Consider the following 19,564-nt stretch of genomic DNA (forward strand, 5'->3'; position numbering starts at 1 on the left):
GTGCTGACAACTCAGATCCTGGACCCTGCTTTGGATTCTGTGTCTCCCTCTCTCTTTGCCCCTCCCCAGCTCTATCTCTCTCAAAAATAAAGAAACATGAAAAAAATTTAAAAAGCAAAACTATCAAGAAATCAATATTAAAAAAACAACCCAAGCAGAAAATGAACAAAAAACCTGAATGAAGAGACATGTCACTGAAGAGAATCTACAGATGGCAAATAAGCACATGAAAAGATCCAACACCATTATCCACTAGGAAATGCAAATTAAAGCCACAAGGAGATAGCACTATAAACCAATCTGAGTAACTAAAATAAAAAATAGGGATAACACCAAATGCTGGCAAAGATGCAAACAAATTGTATCATTTATACATTGCTGGTAGGAAAGTAAAATAGGACTCTGAAAAAAGTCTTACAGTTTCTTTGAAATCTAAATATGCAACTACCTACCGTCTGTATTATTGGGCATTCATCCCAGAAAACCGAAATCTTTTGTTCACACAAAAACCTGTAGAGAATCTTTCTGTTGTAACTGCCTGCTTGTACCTTAGGTGTTATATCTAAAGTGTGACCTTGTCTAACCCAAGATCACAATGATTTACAACTATGTTTTCTTCTAACAGTTTTACAGTTTTATCTCTTACATATAGGTCTTTGATCCATTTCCAATTAATTTTTGTATATGGTGTGAAGTAGGGATCCAAATTCACTCTTTTGCACGCAGATACCCAGTTGCCCCATCACCATTTGTTGAAAAGACTAGTGAATTGTCTGCACCTTCATCAAAATCAACTGACCACGAATATATGGATTTATTTTTGAACGGTCAATTCTATTCTATTGATCTCTATATCTGTTCTTAAGCCATCATCACATTATTTAATTATTATAGCATATTATTGTATATATAATAAGCATAGTACAGTAGTAAACTTTGAAAATGAAAAGTGTGAGCCAACTTTGTTATTTCTCAAGATGGCTTTAGCTATTCTGGGTTCCTTGCATTTCCACATGAATTTTAGGATCAGTTTGTCAATTTCTGCAAAAAGACAGTTGGATTTTGGTATAGATTACACAGAACACAGCATATCTTCCCATTTTTGTATGTTGTCTTTAATTTCTTTCAACATTTTTTTTTTGTAGTTTTCAACGTACAAGTCTTATATTTCTTTCATTAACTCCTACTTCTAAAATGAGGACACATACTAAAGTCCCAAGAGATTAAATGTAAGTAGCTTTCAAATGCATCCTCACTCTGTCTTTGGTGAAATCTCTGTTCCCTACTAGAATTTATGCTGACCACTTTACCCTGGTTTTCAAGAACAAATGAGCCAATAATCTGGGTTTAAGATACTGTCCTACTGACTCAAATCTGCAGTCTAACATTTCACACAGGTTAAACAAATTTACATAACATTTCACATGGTACTGCTAGTATACTCAAGACAAGGAGAGTGGTCTCTTTTCATATTCAAAGACATTTTAGAGCAATGACAAGACCTGGAACCTAAAGGAATTAAGTCCAAGTAAAGTATATGTGGTGGTTTATGTACAAACACATGCATCTAACCTAGTAAAACCAGAAAACTTCCCCCTACACTGTGAGGTATGTGTTATTAAGATTGTTTGCAGTATTTTGAGAAGTGAGAAAAAAAGTAACTTATTCAAAAGGCAAATACATAAGAAAGTCTGTGCTAAAAGAAATACATAATGTAGCCAGCCCAAGGCTCTGTCTTTAATAATGGTATAAAAAGATGGCTAAGAGATGAATTTAGAAATAGTCTTCCAAATAAACCATTACAAAAGAAATAAACGTTGTACTGGAATATAGTAAATGTTGAAATCTTCCCATTTTAACTTTCTTTCCCAATGTAACTGGTTAAATAATTGGACTTAATTGAAATTCACAAATATGTTAATTTGCTATTCAATGCTTATTTAAATCAAGTTATTCAGATATTCAAACATACTCCTAATGTGATTTACATTTTACTGGCAAATATAATACATTATGTTGTAAGAATTAAAAATACTGGCATAAGACACTCAGAAAATTAAGTTATTCTATGATTAACAATTGAATATATTAATATTAGGGCACTATTATCAATAGAACGTACACCAATTTGATTCTTGCAAGGTGTTACCTCAACATTCATTTAAAAGAACTAAAAGCAACATTTCTTGGGATATAGCTTGTAATAATGTGATTTGTTACATAAATCAAGTTTTACTAGACAAAGGATGGGTTTGGACAAAGTGATTTATAACTCACTATGGAATCCAAAAAATGAACTGGCAAGCATGGGAACTAAATTCAGTCTCCTGCTTGTTAACACTATGTTTTAACTCCCTGAGTTACCCAATCATACTGAAAGAACAAGGACTTTACAGTACTATGGTTTTAATGGATGTTCATGAATTGTTCAGTGTGGTAAAAATTCATAAAATGAAGCAAAACAGATCGATAGTTGCTTGTATCATAACTCAATGACTAGAAAATGATGTAAAAAATAACTGAAAAAGACTAAGTAGTTACTTTAAATAACAGTGTATGGGAAAAAATGGTCACTAAAGGCATCTTAAATGGAGTAAAGTATCGTTATGATGGTTACTTATTTGAGATTTTAATGATAACATTCTTTATTGGAAAAGCCAAGAGAATAGAACATAAAACCATTAAAAAATAAAAAGCTTGAAAAATCACATTTAAATTCCTTGCTTCTAAGGTCTTCTTCATACTGCAAATACAAGATTTCACAAAGTGAAAAAAGGTAATTATGCTGTTAAATGTAAAGTTCTATTTAGGAGTCAACCTTTCAAAAACTTATCTTTCCATTTGGGTATATATCTGCATTACTAAGTTATTAAATACAGGTTTCCTTTTTGCTTCCCAATAACCAAAACAGTTCAAAGTTAGGTTTGAGATTAAATTCTTATTTTATAGAAGACTCCTTTCTTCTCCAAAACAAAGAGTTTTGGTTTAAAGATAGCCCTGAGGAATAGGAATATCCTTACATAAATGAAGAGGGGGAAATATTAAGATTAAAATACCTAAATTAAACTTGGAGCAGTTGAGAAGACTACTTGGATACTTAACTCCAGGGGCTAAGAAGACTTATGCTACATTAAATATGTACCAAGATTATATTTGGAGGAAAATGCAATTAAATTAAAAAATAGGATTTTTAAGTGTATAGGAACTTACTAGAAGACTTAGAGATTGAACAGAAGAAGAGAGAATTATCTGATATAGTTCTAACCCCACTAGTGGCAACTGAAAGGAGCATGTTGCTTGAGGAAAGTAGGGTCAACAGTAAAACCAGAAGAAATGGGAACAGTTCCTTAGGAAACATTTTAAGAGAATCACTATAAGCTTAGGGCAATAGGTCCTTTTACTAAAGCCCTGAAAAGGGTAGTTTCTGCTAGAATGACATTCAGATAAATGTAATGAAATCACTTTTTACAAAAGAAACTTCCGGGATTTATCTAAGAAATACAAAATAATTAAGGAACTTGAACTAAAAGAGATAGATACCAGCAAACCTGGGACTGAAAAGAGCAGATTGGGAAGGGACTGACCAAAGCATTGAGCTAAATCAAACTTTAATGATTAAAGATATCTTTAAAACTTATCAAAATTTCACCAAGATTGCACACCTATGCTATTTCAAACTTTAGAAAACTTTTTAAGACTTTAAATTACAACATGATCCAGTAGAAACAACTTTCATTTGAAGGCCAAACACCTGGAATCCAGTCTAGCTGTACCACACAGTGATTTGCACTATTTAAGGTATGTGGGAGGAGAATCACAAAACCTTCTAAACTTTAGCTTCCTCCCATAAAAGACAGTAATATGTTCCCTGTGTGGACTAAATAAAAAACATACTATAACTGTACAGAGACACAGATTGCAATGATTAATGAACACCTGAGTATGGATGCTGAAGAGGGAGCCTCTGACCTCAGAATACTATGTGAATGTATAGTGGGGGCCCAGAGGTGGTAATCTTTTTTGCACAAGGTGCAGCTTAGAAGGGATGTGTGCAGTGTGGCAAGGAAAGGAAGAAACATTTCTCAAGCCAGTCACTTTGGCCAAGGCCTTGGTGAGCACCGGAACTAGTCAGATTGTGCTCTTTCTCTGACTCCTGCCAAGGAGACTGAATGGCCTAGAGATGAAGAGAGGCAAAGAAAGTCAGAAGACAGAGAAGTATGAGTTCTTATAGCAAGAATTATCATATACTATTTCAGGATGTCTGAAATTATGGAACAGCTTAATGATATAAAAAGGATATTGTATTAAGTAGTAAAAAACACATACAACTAGGAAGAGATATTTCTGGGATGTCTCAGCAACAAGAGACAGAGTCCCCGGTTAGTAGCAGCTCTACATTCCACTACCCACGTGTAAGCAGAGGCTGCCAGCCTCCTACCACCACTGCCATCACTGAGTCCATGAGGGCCATGAGGCTCAATTCTGTGATTTTACAACAGACTCTTTTGGCACCAGACATGACACACCCAAAACACACATGTGGAGACCTGAGTTCAGTAATGTTTGGGGGAAAAGAAAAATGCTTAAAGTTCTTTTTTGGGGAAAAGTGATACACCATAGAAAAGTAGGAGAGCAATGTTAAATGTGTAAAACCCACCATCCAAATCCAAATGGCAAACTTCATTTCCCATCCATTTGAATAAAACTAACATGCCACAAATTAAGATTGATTTTGCAAGCAAAAGATAGCAGAGAACATTACATAATGATCTTCGGAGCCTTGAAATAAAATCCTTAATGATTCAATTTAAAGGTTGGCACTTCAGTTACACATGTTGGAGTTTCTGTTTTTTTTCACTGGGGACATTCCAATACCCTCACTTTCTAGGGGTAATGTTAACTTTAACTCAAGGTACATTCTGAGTTTACTTTTTTTTTTTTTTTTTTGTAAACAGAGAATCCCAAACTCTAAATATTTTATACTGAAAATGTCACTGGGTTCACATTGGAATATACAAAATAGTTAACAAAAAAGCAGAGAAGGGGGCTGATAAATCATAAATACTGTAAAGGTACATTTTAAAATATCATCTTTTCTAATTAGATCCACTTTTTCTTACAATTTGAATGATAATCTGGAGTGTTAAGAACTTAATTTGAATGACAGCTGAAATATAACTTCCTATTTATTTTCCTATTTTTAGTATTTTCCAGAATTTGTTTAATGTCTGAACTGAACTTTCCCACAAATCATTTCTCGACTTCACTGACTTCTTTTCTGATTGCTAGTATTCTGCTCTATACTTCAAAATGCCTCATATAAATCATAAAACTTATAGAAAAATGTGTGTATATTACTTTCCCAGAGTTAATAGGAAAAACCTCTTTGTTTCAATATTTGTTATTAACATATTCTGAAATGTGTGAGTACACCTGCATTCTAGTGCTGACTTCTGCTAGGTATTCAAATTATTTGTATATATTAACTTAATCATTATAGCAACTTCATAAAGTAGAAACTATTATTGTCTTCATTTTGTAGAGAAGGAAACTGAGGCATAGGGATAGTATACAGCTAATGACCTGGACCCAATTTTTAGTTTACTAAGTATCTTATATCAGCTTAATTTTTGTGTGTGTGATTAGTCCTTGTATTCAAAAAAGTATATCCTCTTAACCAGTGTTTCCTACACTGTTTCTCTAGTTCATTTAAGTCTCACTGACCTAAACTGACCTATAGCTGATAACCATTAAGCTCTTAATAAGTTTTTTAGTGTGAATTGGATTGAGCTAATTAATTGAACTATACTTTTCTTTTTTTAATTCCAGTATAATTAACACAGTGTTATATTAGTTTAAGGTGCACAATATAATGACTCAATTATATACATTAGTCAGTGCTCATTAAGATATGTATACTCTTGGAGCATCTGACTGGCTCAGTCAGTAAAGGATGTGACTCTTAATGTCAGAGTCATAAATTCAAGGCCCACATTGGGCATGAGGCCTACTTAAAAAATAATTTTTAAAGGTATGTGTATTCTTAATTCTCTTTATTTGACCCATCCCCCCAGCCACCTCTCCTCTAGCAACCACCAGTTTGTTCTCTGCATTTAAGAGTTGGTTTTTTGTTTTTCTCTTTTTATCTTTGTTTTGTTTTGTAAATTCCATATATGAGTGATATCATATGGAATTTGTCTTTCTCTGACTTATTTCACTTAGCATGATACTTTCTGGGTCCATCCATGTTGTTGTGGATGGGAATATCTCATTCTTTTTTATGGCTGAATAACATCCCTATATATATATGTGTGTATATATATTAGGATTGTCACACCACATCATTTTTATTTATTCCTCTATCAATGGGCATTTGGGGTTTACATATCTTTACAAATTAGTGTTTTCATTTTCTTTGGGAAAATACTCAATAGTGGAATTACTGGATCATATGGTAATTCTATTTTTAATTTTTTGAGGAACTCTATACTATTCTCCACAGAGGCTATACCAATTTGCATTTCCACCAACAGTACACAAGGATTCCTTTTTCTCCACATCTTTGTCAACGCTTGTGGTTTATGTTTTTTATTTTAGCTATTCTGACAGGTGTAGAATGATATCTTATTGTGCTTTCAATTACCATTTCCCTGATAATTAGTGATGTTGACCATCTTATCATGTGACTGTTGGCCAAATGTATGTCTTCTTTGAAAAACGTCTATTCTGGTCCTCTGTCCATTTTGAAATCAAATTCTTTGTTTCTTTGGTGTTAAACTGTATAAGTTATTTATATACTTTTGATATTAACCCCTCATCAGACATGCCATTTGCAAATATCTTCTCCCATTCAGTACACTGCCTTTTTGTTAGTGGTTTCCTTCACTGGGCAAAAGCTTTTTATTTTGGTGTAGTCCCAATAGTTTAACTTTGTTTTTGTTTCCCTTACCTCTAGAGACATATCTAGAAAAATGTTTCTATGGCTAATGTCAAAAAAAAACACTGTCCAGTTTTCCTTCTAGGACTCTTAGAGTTTCAGGCCTCACCATTTAGGTCTTTAATCCATTTTGAGATTATTTTTGTGTATTATGTAAGAAACTGATCCAGTTTCATTCTTTTCCAATGTGGCTTTCCATTTTTTCCAGTACCATTCGTATAACATTGTATATCCTTTACCCCTCTGATGCAGGTTAATTGACCATATAAGTATGGATTTATTTCTGGGCTCTGTGTTCTGTTCCATTGATCTTTGTGTCTATTTTTGTGTCACTCATATGCTGTTTTGGTTTTACAGCGTTGTAGTATATCTTTAAATATGAAATTGTGATACCACCAGCTTTGTTCTTCTTTCTCAATATTTGGGGTATTTTGTAATTCCATAAAATTTTAGGGTTATTTGTTTTAGTTCTGTGAAAAATGTCACTGGAATTTTGATAGGAATTACATCTGTAATTGTATCTGTAGATTTCTATGAGTAATATGGACACTATAACAATATTGGTTCTTCTAATCCATGAACATAGAATATCTTTCCTTTTTTTGTATCATTTTTAATTTCTTTCATCAGTGTTTTATACTTTTTGGAGTACAGGTCTTTCACTTCCTTGGTTAAGTTTATTCCTAGGTATTTTATTTATGGTGCAATTGACCTATACTTTTCAGTTAAAAGATAACCTACCAGGCAAAAAATTTGGATATCTGAAAGGTACAGTCAGTTACTAAAGCTATTTCTCTCACCATAAGGAGTAAAGGAAATTAATACACAACTAACATCAGTCATCAGTTATCATTGTTTATCAAGCCCACTAAACCAGAACTCAAGATGTTGATCATACCACCTACAGAAAAAAAAAAAATGTTCAGTTTTATATGAAAGGTGTATCTGATTAGGATAAAAAAAATCACCTCTACAATATGGAAGGGAATTTTACATGAAATGTGTATACATTTGGTGTTTGACAATCCTAATATATTTGATCTTTCAAATGGCATCATTTCAAAAAGGAAAAAGAAAGATTTGGTTTAGCAGAAAGGCCAAGACTTGGATTGGAGGCTGATATGCATATACTGACATCATGAGAGGTTGGGAAAGATACCGTACTTTTTCTTGGACCTGTATATGGGCACTGAGAGTAATTTCTTGCTTTAATTTTAAGTGAATTTCATCTGTTATCATATATAGAAAAATAAGAGATGAAAAGACAAATAATACAGTTGCAATCTAGTACTTTGATTTTTATTTAAATTCTACACATTTAAATAACAAAAAAACCACTCAAATCAGCAAATTACCTTGAATGTAGTTCTGTGCTGCCATTATTATATTTGCTGCCTCTTTCCCAGACACCAAAGTCAGGTACACGGTAAACTCTTTCTACACAAAATACCAGGTTTTGAATAAAAGATACCTAAAAGAAAAGAAACGAAACATAAGGTCACATGGAGTAACAGGCTCTTTAGATACTGATAAGAGTATTAGATACCATTTGAAATCCAATTAGACACTTGCCTACCAACACTCTTTTAACACGTTCAGGGGAGTTCTGGGAAGATGGTGGCGTAGGAGGACACTGGGCTCATCTCACATAGATTCCACCCACATATGCCTAAATAACCCAGAAAACTGCCAGAAGACTAGCAGAGCAGACTCTCCGGAGCCAAGAGTAGACAAGAGGCCCACGGAAGAGGTTATGAGGACAGAGAGGTGATGCAGACTACAAGGATTGGCAGGAGGGAGCCGGAGCGGGAGAGGGGCAGCCCACCTAGCAAGGTAGAACCCCTGAAATCTGGACTGCAAAAGCTGAGGGGCCAGACTCCATGAGTTCTGACAGCCAACAGGACTTAATATCTGGAATGTTAAAAGTCAACAGCTTTGCTCTCAGAGAGCAGGGAAGGAGAGAGGACGTCAGGAGGGAGAGTTGTTGAGCCCTGGAAGGACAGAGCCCAGAGGGGGACAAAGGCACTGGCAAGCACCAATTCCCTCTCCCATCCCACAGCCAAAATTCCAAAGGGAACCAGTTCCCATCACTGAATTTCCTTGCACCGCACAAATACCCAACGCTGTGCTTCTGTGAATCCATCCCTCCCATGGGTCTGCCTCCCTCCTGGTGCAGCAGGGCCCCTCCTGCAGCGGACCAATGAAGGCAAAGCAAGCTGAGCCTGCCCCTCCTGCCCCTGTGCACCTTGCAGATCCACCCCTGCTAATACGTCCTTGGTCATATCCCATTGAAGGAGCACCACAAGCCTGGCAGTGTGCAAGCAGCCCAGACAGGGGCCACACCACTCCAAAGTGAGCCCTACCCCTGGGAGAGGGGAAGATAAGGTACACACCAGTCTGACTGTGGCCCAGTGGTGGGCTAGGGGCAGATATCTAGTCTGAGTGTGGCCCCGCCCACCAACACAAGTTTTTCCAGACACCACAAGGGAAGTGCCCTGCAGTTTGGAGCTACCGCAGGGCCTAGGCAAAATAACGAAACGGAAGAATTCTCCTCAAAAGAAACTCCAGAAGTAGCGACAGCTAACAAATTGATCAAACCGATTTAAGCAATAAAACGGAAAAAGAATTTAGAATAATAGTCATAAAATTAATCACTGGGGTTGAAAAAAGCATAGAGGACAGCAGAGAATCTACTGCTACAGAGATCAAGGGACTAAAAAATAGTCATGAGGAATTAAAAAATGCTATAAATGAGGTGCAAAATAAAATGGAGGCGGCCATAGAATGGATTGAAGAGGCAGAGGAGAGAATAGGTGAATTAGAAGATAAAATTACAGAAATAGAGGAAGCTGAGAAAAAGAGATAAAAAAAATCCAGAGGTATGAGGGGAGAATTAGAGAACTAAGTGATGCAATCAAAAGGAACAATATCTGTATCATAGGAATTCCACAAGAAGAAGACAGAGAGAAATGGGCTGAAGGTGTACTTGAACAAATCATAGCTGAGACCTTCCCTGATCTGGGGAAAGAAACAGGCATTGAAATCCAAGAGGCACAGAGAACTCCCTTCAGTGTAACTTGAATCAATCTTCTGCAGGACATATCACAGTGAAACTGACAAAAAAACAAGGATAAAGAGAATTCTGAAAGCAGCTAGGGATAAACAGGCCCTAACATACTAAGGTAGATACAAAAGGGCAGTAGCAGACCTATCGACTGAAACTTGGCAGGCCAGAAAGGAATGGCAGGAAATCTTCAATGTGATGAACAGAAAAAATATGCACCCGAGAATCCTTTATCCAGCAAGTCTGTCATTCAGAATAGAAGGAGAGATAAAGGTCTTCCCAAACAAACAAAAAATGAAGGAATTCATCACCACGAAACCAGCCTTACAAGAGATCCTAAGGGGGATTCTGTGAGTGAAATGTTGCAAGGACCACAAAGGACCAGAGACATCACTACAAGCATGAAACCTACAGACATCACAATGACTCTAAACCTGTATCTTTCCATAACACTGAACGTAAATGGACTAAATGCTCCAACAAAAAGACATAGGGTATCACGATGCATAAAAAAACAAGACCCACCTATTTACTGTCTACAAGAGACTCCTTTTAGACCTGAGGACACCTTTAGATTGAAAGTGAAGGGATGGAGAACCATCTATCATGCTACTGGAAGTCAAAAGAAAGCTGGAGTAGCCATACTTATATCAGACAAACTAGACTTTACATTAAAAGCTGTAACAAGAGATGAAGAAGAGCATTATATAATAATTAGAGGGTCTATCCATCAGGAAGAGCTAACAATCATAAATGTCTATGCGCCAAATACGGGAGCCCCCAAATATATAAAACAATTAATCACAAACATAAGCAACCTTATTGATAAGAATGTGGGAATTGCAGGGGACTTTAATACGGCACTTACAACAATGGATAGACCATCTAGACACAGGATCAATAAAGAAACAAGGGCCCTGATTGATACATTGGATCAGATGGACTTGACAGATATATTTAGAACTCTGTATGCCAAAGCAACAGAATATACTTTCTTCTTGAGTGCACATTAAACATTCTCCAAGATAGATCACATACTTGGTCACAAAACAGCCCTTCATAAGTGTACAAGAATTGAGAAACTACCATGCACACTTTCAGACCACAATGCTAGGAAGCTTGAAATCAACCACAGGAAAAAGTCTGGAAAACCTCCAAAAGCATGGAGGTTAAAGAACACCCTACTAAAGAATGAACGGGTCAACCAGGCAATTAGAGAAGAAATTTAAAAATATATGGAAACAAATGAAAATGAAAATACAACAGTCCAAAACCTTTGGGATGTAATGAAGGCAGCCCTGACAGGAAAATACATTGCAGTCCAGGGCTATCTCAAGACACAAGAAAAATCCCAAATACAAAATCTAACAGCACACCTAAAGGAAATAGAAGCAAACAACAAAGACACCCCAAACACAGCAGAAGAAGAGAAATAATAAAGATCAGAGCAGAATTAAACAATATAGAATCTAAAAAAACTGTAGAGCAGATCAAGGAAACCAAGAGTTGGCTTTTTGAAAAAATAAACAAAATTGATAAACCTCTAGCCAGGCTTCTCAAAAAGAAAAGGGAGATGACCCAGATAGATAATATCATGAATGAAAATGGAATTATTACAACCAAGCCCTCAGAAATACAAGCAATTATCAGGGAATACTATAAAAAATTATATACCAATAAACTGGACAACCTGGGAGAAATGGACAAATTCCTAAGCACCCACGCACTTCCAAAACTCAAACAGGAAGAAATAGAAACCTTGAACACACCCAAAACCAGCAAAGAAATTAAATCAGTTATCAAAAATCTCCCAACAAATAAGAGTCCAGGACCAGATGGCTTCCCAGGGGAATTCTACCAGACATTTAAAGCAGAGATAATACCTATCCTTCTCAAGCTGTTCCAAAAAATAGGAAGGAAAGGAAAACTTCCAGACTCATTCTATGAAGCCAGCATTACTTTGATTCCTACACCAGACAGAGACCCAGCAAAAAAAGAGAACTACAGGCCAATGTCCCTGACGAATATAGACGCAAAAATTCTCAATAAGATAGTAGCAAATCGAATTCAACAGCATATAAAAAGAATTATTCACCATGATCAAGTGGGATTCATTCCTGGGCTACAGGGCTGGTTCAACATTCGCAAATCAATGTGACACATCACATTAATAAAGAAAAGATAACAACCATATGACCCTGTCAATCGATGCAGAAAAAGCATTTGACAAAATTCAGCATCCTTCTTAATAAAAACCCTCAAGAAAGTCGGGATAGAAGGAACATACTTAAACATCATAAAAACCATTTACAAAAAGGCCCACAGCTAATATCATCCTCAATGGGGAAAAACTGAGAGCTTTTTCCCTGAGATCAGGAACACGATAGGGATATCCACTTTCACCCCTGTGGTTCAACATAGTGTTGGAAGTGCTAGCTAGCATCAGCAGACAACAAAAGGAAATCAAAGGCATCAAAATTGGCAAAGATGAAGTCAAGCTTTCACTTTTTGCAGATGACATGATAATATGCATGGAAAACCCGACAGACTCCACCAAAAGTCTACTAGAACTGATACATGAATTCAGCAAAGTCGCAGGATACAAAATCAATGTAGAGAAATCAATTGCATTCTTATACACTAATAATGAAACAACAGAAAGACAAATAAAGAAACTGATCCCATTCACAATTGCACCAGGAAGCATCAAATATCTAGGAAGAAACCTAACCAAAGATGCATAAGATCTCTATGCTGAAAACTATAGAAAGCTTATGAAGGAAATTGAAGGAAATTATGAAGGAAATTGAAGAAGATATAAAGAAATGGAAAAACATTCCGTGCTCGTGGATTGGAAGAATAAATACTGTTAAAATGTCAATACTACCCAAAGCTATCTACACATTCAATGCAATTCAAATCAAAATTGCACCAGCATTCTTCTCGAAACCAGAACAAGCAATCCTAAAATCCATATGGAACCACAAAAGGCCCCGAATAGCCAAAGTAATTTTGAAGAAGAAGACCAAAGCAGGCAGCATCACAATCCCAGACTTCAGCCTCTACTACAAAGCTGTCATCACGAAGACAGCATGGTATTGGCACAAAAACAGACACATAGACCAATGGAATAGAATAGAAACCCCAGAACTAGACCCACAAAAGTACGGCCAACTAATCTTTGACAAAGCAGGAAAGAATATCCAATGGAAAGGAGACAGTCTCTTTAACAAATGGTGCTGGGAGAACTGGACAGCAACATGCAGAAGATTGAAACTATACCACTTTCTCACACCATTCACAAAAATAAACTCAAAATGGGTAAAGGACCTGAATGTGAGACAGGAAACCATCAAAACCCTAGAGGAGAAAGCAGGAAAAGACCTCTCTGACCTCAGCCGCAGCAATTTCTTACTTGACACATCCCCAAAGGCAAGGGAATTAAAAGCAAAAATGAACTACTGGGACCTCATGAAGATAAAAAGCTTCTGCACAGCAGAGGAAACCACCAACAAAACTAAAAGGCAACCAACGGAATGGGAAAAGATATTTACAAATGACATAACAGACAAAGGGCTAGTATCCAAAATCTATTAAGAGCTCACCAAACTCCACTCCCAAAAAATAAATAATCCAGTGAAGAAATGGGCAGAAGACATGAATAGACACTTCTCTAAAGAAGTAACCCAGATGGCCAACAGGCACATGAAAAGATGCTCAACGTCGCTCATCAGGGAAATATAAATCAAAACAACACTGAGATACCACCTCACGCCATTCAGAGTGGCTAAAATGAACAAATCAGGAGACTAGAGATGCTGGGGAGGATGTGGAGAAAGGGTAACCCTCCTGCACTGTTGGTGGGAATGCAAACTGGTGCAGCCACTCTGGAAACAGTGTGGAGGTTCCTCAAAAAATTAAAAATAGATCTACCCTATGACCCAGCAATAGCACTGCTAGGAATTTACCCAAGGGATACAGGAGTGCTGATGCATAGGGGCACTTGTACCCCAATGTTTATAGCAGCACTTTCTCTTTTTTTTAAAATGTTCATTTATTTATTTTTTTTTCAATATAGGAAGTTTATTGTCAAATTGGTTTCCATAGAACCCCCAGTGCTCATCCCAAAAGGTGCCCTCCTCAATACCCATCACCCACCCTCCCCTCCTTCCCACCCCCATCAACCCTCAGTTTGTTCTCAGTTTTTAAGAGTCTCTTATGCTTTGGTTCTCTTCCACTCTAACCTCTTTTTTTTTTCCTTCCCCTCCCCCATGGGTTTCTGTTAAGTTTCTCAGGATCCACTTAAGAGTGAAACCATATGGTATCTGTCTTTCTCTGTATGGCTTATTTCCCTTAGCATAACACTCTCCAGTTCCACCCATGTTGCTACAAAGGGCCATATTTCGTTCTATCTCATTGCTACATAGTACTCCATTGTGTATATAAACCACACTTTCTTTATCCACTCATCAGTTGATGGACATTTAGGCTCTTTCCATAATTTGGCTATTGTTGAGAGTGCTGCTATAAACATTGGGGTACAAGTGCCCCTATGCATCAGCACTCCTGTATCCCTTGGGTAAATTCCTAGCAGTGCTATTGCTGGGTCATAGGTTAGGTCTCTTTTTGATTTTTTGAGGAACCTCCACACTGTTTTCCAGAGTGGCTGCACCAGGTTGCATTCCCACCAACAGTGCAAGAGGGTTCCCGTTTCTCCACATCCTCTCCAGCATCTATAGTCTCCTGATTTGTTCACTTTGGCCACTCTGAATGGCGTGAGGTGATATCTGAGTGAGGTTTTGATTTGTATTTCCCTGATGAGCGACGTTGAGCATCTTTTCATGTGCCTGTTGGCCATCCGGATGTCTCTTTAGAGAAGTGTCTATTCATGTTTTCTGCCCATTTCTTCACTGGATTATTTGTTTTTTGGGTGTGGAGTTTGGTGTGCTCTTTATAGATTTTGGATACTAGCCCTTTGTCTGTTATGTCATTTGTAAATATCTTTTCCCATTCCGTTGGTTGCCTTTTAGTTTTGTTGGTGGTTTCCTCTGCTGTGCAGAAGCTTTTTATCTTCATGAGGTCCCAGTAGTTCATTTTTGCTTTTAATTCCCTTGCCTTTGGGGATGTGTCAAGTAAGAAATTGCTGCGGCTGAGGTCAGAGAGGTCTTTTCCTGCTTTCTCCTCTAGGGTTTTGATGGTTTCCTGTCTCACATTCAGGTCCTTTACCCATTTTGAGTTTATTTTTGTGAATGGTGTGAGAAAGTGGTATAGTTTCAATCTTCTGCATGTTGCTGTCCAGTTCTCCCAGCACCATTTGTTAAAGAGACTGTCTCCTTTCCATTGGATATTCTTTCCTGTTTTGTCAAAGATTAGTTGGCCGTACTTTTGTGGGTCTAGTTCTGGGGTTTCTATTCTATTCCATTGGTCTATGTGTCTGTTTTTGTGCCAATACCATGCTGTCTTCGTGATGACAGCTTTGTAGTAGAGGCTGAAGTCTGGGATTGTGATGCTGCCTGCTTTGGTCTTCTTCTTCAAAATTACTTTGGCTATTCGGGGCCTTTTGTGGTTCCATATGGATTTTAGGATTGCTTGTTCTGGTTTCGAGAAGAATGCTGGTGCAATTTTGATTTGAATTGCATTGAATGTGTAGATAGCTTTGGGTAGTATTGACATTTTGACAATATTTATTCTTCCAATCCATGAGCACGGAATGTTTTTCCATTTCTTTATACCTTCTTCAATTTCCTTCATAAGCTTTCTATAGTTTTCAGCATAGAGATCTTATGCATCTTTGGATAGATTTATCCCTAGGTATTTTATGCTTCTTGGTGCAATTGTGAATGGGATCAGTTTCTTTATTTGTCTTTTTGTTGCTTCATGATTAGTGTATAAGAATGCAACTGATTTCTGTACATTGATTTTGTATCCTATAGCAGCACTTTCAACAATAGCCAAATTATGCAAAGAGGCTAAATGTCCATCAAGTGATGAATGGATAAAGAAATTGTCGTTTATATACACAATGGAATACTACGTGGCAATGAGAAAGAATAAAATATGGCCTTTTGTAGCAATGTGGATGGAACTGGAAAGTGGTATGCTAAGTGAAATAAGTCATACAGAGAAAGAGAGATATCATATGTTTTCACTCTTATGTGGATCCTAAGACACTTACCAGAAGACCATGGGGGAGGGGATGGAAAAAGAAAAAAAGTTTTGAGAGGGAGGGAACCAAAACGTAAGAGACTCTTAAAAACTGAGAACAAACTGAGGGTTGATGGGGGGTGGGAGGGAGGGAAGGGTGGGTGATGGGTATTGAGGAGGGCACCTTTTGGGATGAGCACTGGGTGTTGTATGGAAATCAATTTGGCAATAAATTTCATATTAAAAAATTAAAAAAGAAATTGAATCAATAATAAATGAGTTTATAAGACAGAAAGCATCAGATCTAAACAGTTTACTAGTGACGTCTATCAAACATTTAAAGAATAAATTATATTAATTCTCCACAATCTCTTTCAGAGGATAGGAACAGAAGGAATACTTCCTACTTCATTATATGAGGAATACCCTAATACCAAAAACAAGACAAATACGTTATTAAAAAACTAAAGACCAGTATCTCTTATGAAGAGAGATGCAAAAATCCTCAACAAAATGTTAGCAAATTGATTCCAAGAAAGTATAAAAAGTATTACACAACACAACCAATTGGGATTTATCTTAGGCATGAAAGCTGGTTCCCTATTAGAAAACCAATTAACATAGACATTACATTAACACTGTAAAAGTGAAAAATCATTTGATCATCAGATGCAGAAAAGCATTTGAGAAAATCCAACATCATTCATCACAAAAAATCTCAATAAAATAGGAATAGAGGAGAACTTTCACAGCTTGACAAAGATTGTCTGTGAAAAACCTAAAATCATACTTAATGGTGAGAAACTTAATCCTCACTAAAATCAGATGCAAGGCAAATATGTCCCTTCTTACCACTTGTTTCAACATTGTACCTCAAGTCCTTTTTAATGCAATAAGGCAAGAAAAGGAAATAAAAGGTACATGGATTGGGAAAGAAGGCACGTAACTGTTTTTCACCACAGGAGACATAATTGTCTATTTAGAAAAACCAAAGGAATCAACAAAGAAACTGGAACTAATAAGTGAATATAACAAGTTTTAGGATGTAAGTGTAATATACAAAAGTCAATTGCTCTCCTATATACCAACAACAGACAAATAGAATTTGAAATTAAAAACAGCACATCCACAAATGAAATACTTAGGCATACAGCTAACAAAATTTATACCAAGATTTATATGAAGAAAACTACAAACTGATGAATGAAATAAAAGTTGACTAAATAAATAGAGATGTTCCATGTTGGGTCAGGAAGACTCAATATTGTGAAGATATCACTTCTTCCTAAATCTATAGACTCTATAAATCCCAATCCCAATCCCAGCAAGTTATTTTATGGACATTAACGAATTCTTAAGTTTTATAATGAAGCAAAAGGCCCAAATAGCCAACTCTATGTTGAAAAACAACAACAAAATTGGAGAACTCATACTACCCAACTTCAAAAGCTATGGTAAAAAAAAAAAGCTGTATAAAGCTGTGGTGATCAAGATTGTGTGGTATAGGCAAAAGAATAAACAAATAAATCAATAAAACAAAATAGGTATCCCCAAAACAGACCCCCATAAATACAGTCAATTGATCTGTAAGAAAGGAACAAAGGCAACATAATGGAACAAAGATAGGCTCTTCAAATAATGGTGCTGGAATAAGTAGACATCCACAAACAAACGAACAAAAAAAAATAATAATCTAGAGCTAGACCTTACACCCTTTAAAAAAATTAACTTGGGGCGCCTGGGTGGCGCAGTCGGTTAAGCGTCCGACTTCACCAGGTCACGATCTCGCGGTCCGTGAGTTCGAGCCCCGCGTCAGGCTCTGGGCTGATGGCTCAGAGCCTGGAGCCTGTTTCTGATTCTGTGTCTCCCTCTCTCTCTGCCCCTCCCCCGTTCATGCTCTGTCTCTCTCTGTCCCAAAAATAAATAAACGTTGAAAAAAAATAAAAAAATTAACTTAACAATGGATTATAAATCTAAATATAAAAGCTAAACCACAAAATTCCTAGAAAACAACATGGGAGAAAGTCTAGATGACCCTAGGTATAGTGCTGCCTTTTTATTTTTTATTTTTAATGTTTATTTATTTTGAAAGAAAGACAACAGGGGAGGGGCAGAGAGAGGGAGACAGAGGATCCCAAGCAGGCTCCACATTGTCAGCATGGAGCCTGATGCAGGGCTCGAATTCCTGAACAGTGAGATCATGATCTGAGTGGAAAACGAGTGGGTCGCTTAACTGACTGAGCCACCCGGGCACCCCATTGACGCCTTTTTAGATACAACACCAAAGAAATCATTCATGAAATAAATAATTGATAATCTGGACTTGAATACAATTTACAACTTCTGCTCTGTTAAAGACACTACCAAGAGAATGAGAACACAAGCCACAGATTGGGAGAAAATATTTGCAAAAGACGCATCTGATAGAGCACTGCTAATCCGAATTCTATAAAGAACACTTAAAACTCAATAATAAGAAAACAAGCAATCCAGGGGCGCCTGGGTGACTCAGTCAGTTGAGGGTCCCACTCTTGATTTTGGCTCAGGTATTGATCCCAGGATCATGGGACTGAGCCCTGCATTGGGCTCTGCATGGAATGTGAGGTCTACTTAAGATTCTCATTCTCTCTCCCCCTCTGCCCCTTGGTCACTCTCTCTCTCTCCTAAATTAAACTTAATTAATTAAAAAAGTAGAATTAAAAAAAAAACAATTCAATTTTTTAAATGGGCCAAAACCTTAACAAACATTGTATGTTTACAATGATGCTTACAATTCTGTAATTTTTGGGATTCTAGCCCAGAATACTTATAACCCATACCTTCCTTTCTATATCCAAATACAAATATTTCCATTTGGATTTCCCATTAAACACTATGTTCCACAGTTTGTAAGCCCTTCTCAATTGTTTTTCTCTATGACACAAGTGATTTTTCCTACTCTTGGTCTAGAAACATTTTTGCTACTATGTCTTCTTAATCACCCATATCATTCTGACACCAAGTCCTGATATTTTTCACATCAGTTCTTTGGTCATAAAGATTTTGTGAATCTTGTGAATTTTGTGAATCATGTCTGACATTCAAACCTTCCATAATCTTCCCACCCTATCCTCATGTGCCTCTGTATATATACTCTACTGTCTGACAGGAACATTAGATTCCAGTTGAGCTTGGTTTTGCTCATTTCCAAGTGAAACAGTTTTCTATGAATCTTTCTTCAGTCCCATTTCAAACCTTTTCTCCCTGGTGAAGCCTTTGACTTCTTTCTCTTCAATCAAATTGCACTTAGAGTCAAGACCAGAGTTATTAATTTTCCTTTGTTTTATGTGATCTTCCCCCAACCACTACTTACTATCCAGGTCTACCACACTTTATTTGCAAAACAATAATCCCACAAACTCTGAAACCAGTTGTTTTTG

General features: G+C 36.7%; 1 protein-coding gene across 6 annotated transcripts in view; it reads right to left on the reverse strand.

The window, feature by feature from the left end:
- The window catches only part of PHKB (phosphorylase kinase regulatory subunit beta), a 274,597-nt gene that overhangs the window by 146,075 nt on the left and 108,958 nt on the right, over positions 1–19,564 (reverse strand). For all 6 annotated transcript variants that reach the window (XM_030298118.1, XM_030298119.1, XM_030298121.2 and 3 more), the window contains one exon: positions 8,293–8,408. In XM_030298118.1, the coding sequence (XP_030153978.1) occupies positions 8,293–8,408 (116 nt within the window). The remainder of the gene's footprint in view (positions 1–8,292; positions 8,409–19,564) is intronic.

The sequence above is a fragment of the Lynx canadensis genome, chromosome E2 (assembly GCF_007474595.2).
Source record: "Lynx canadensis isolate LIC74 chromosome E2, mLynCan4.pri.v2, whole genome shotgun sequence".
Lineage (NCBI taxonomy): Eukaryota > Metazoa > Chordata > Mammalia > Carnivora > Felidae > Lynx > Lynx canadensis.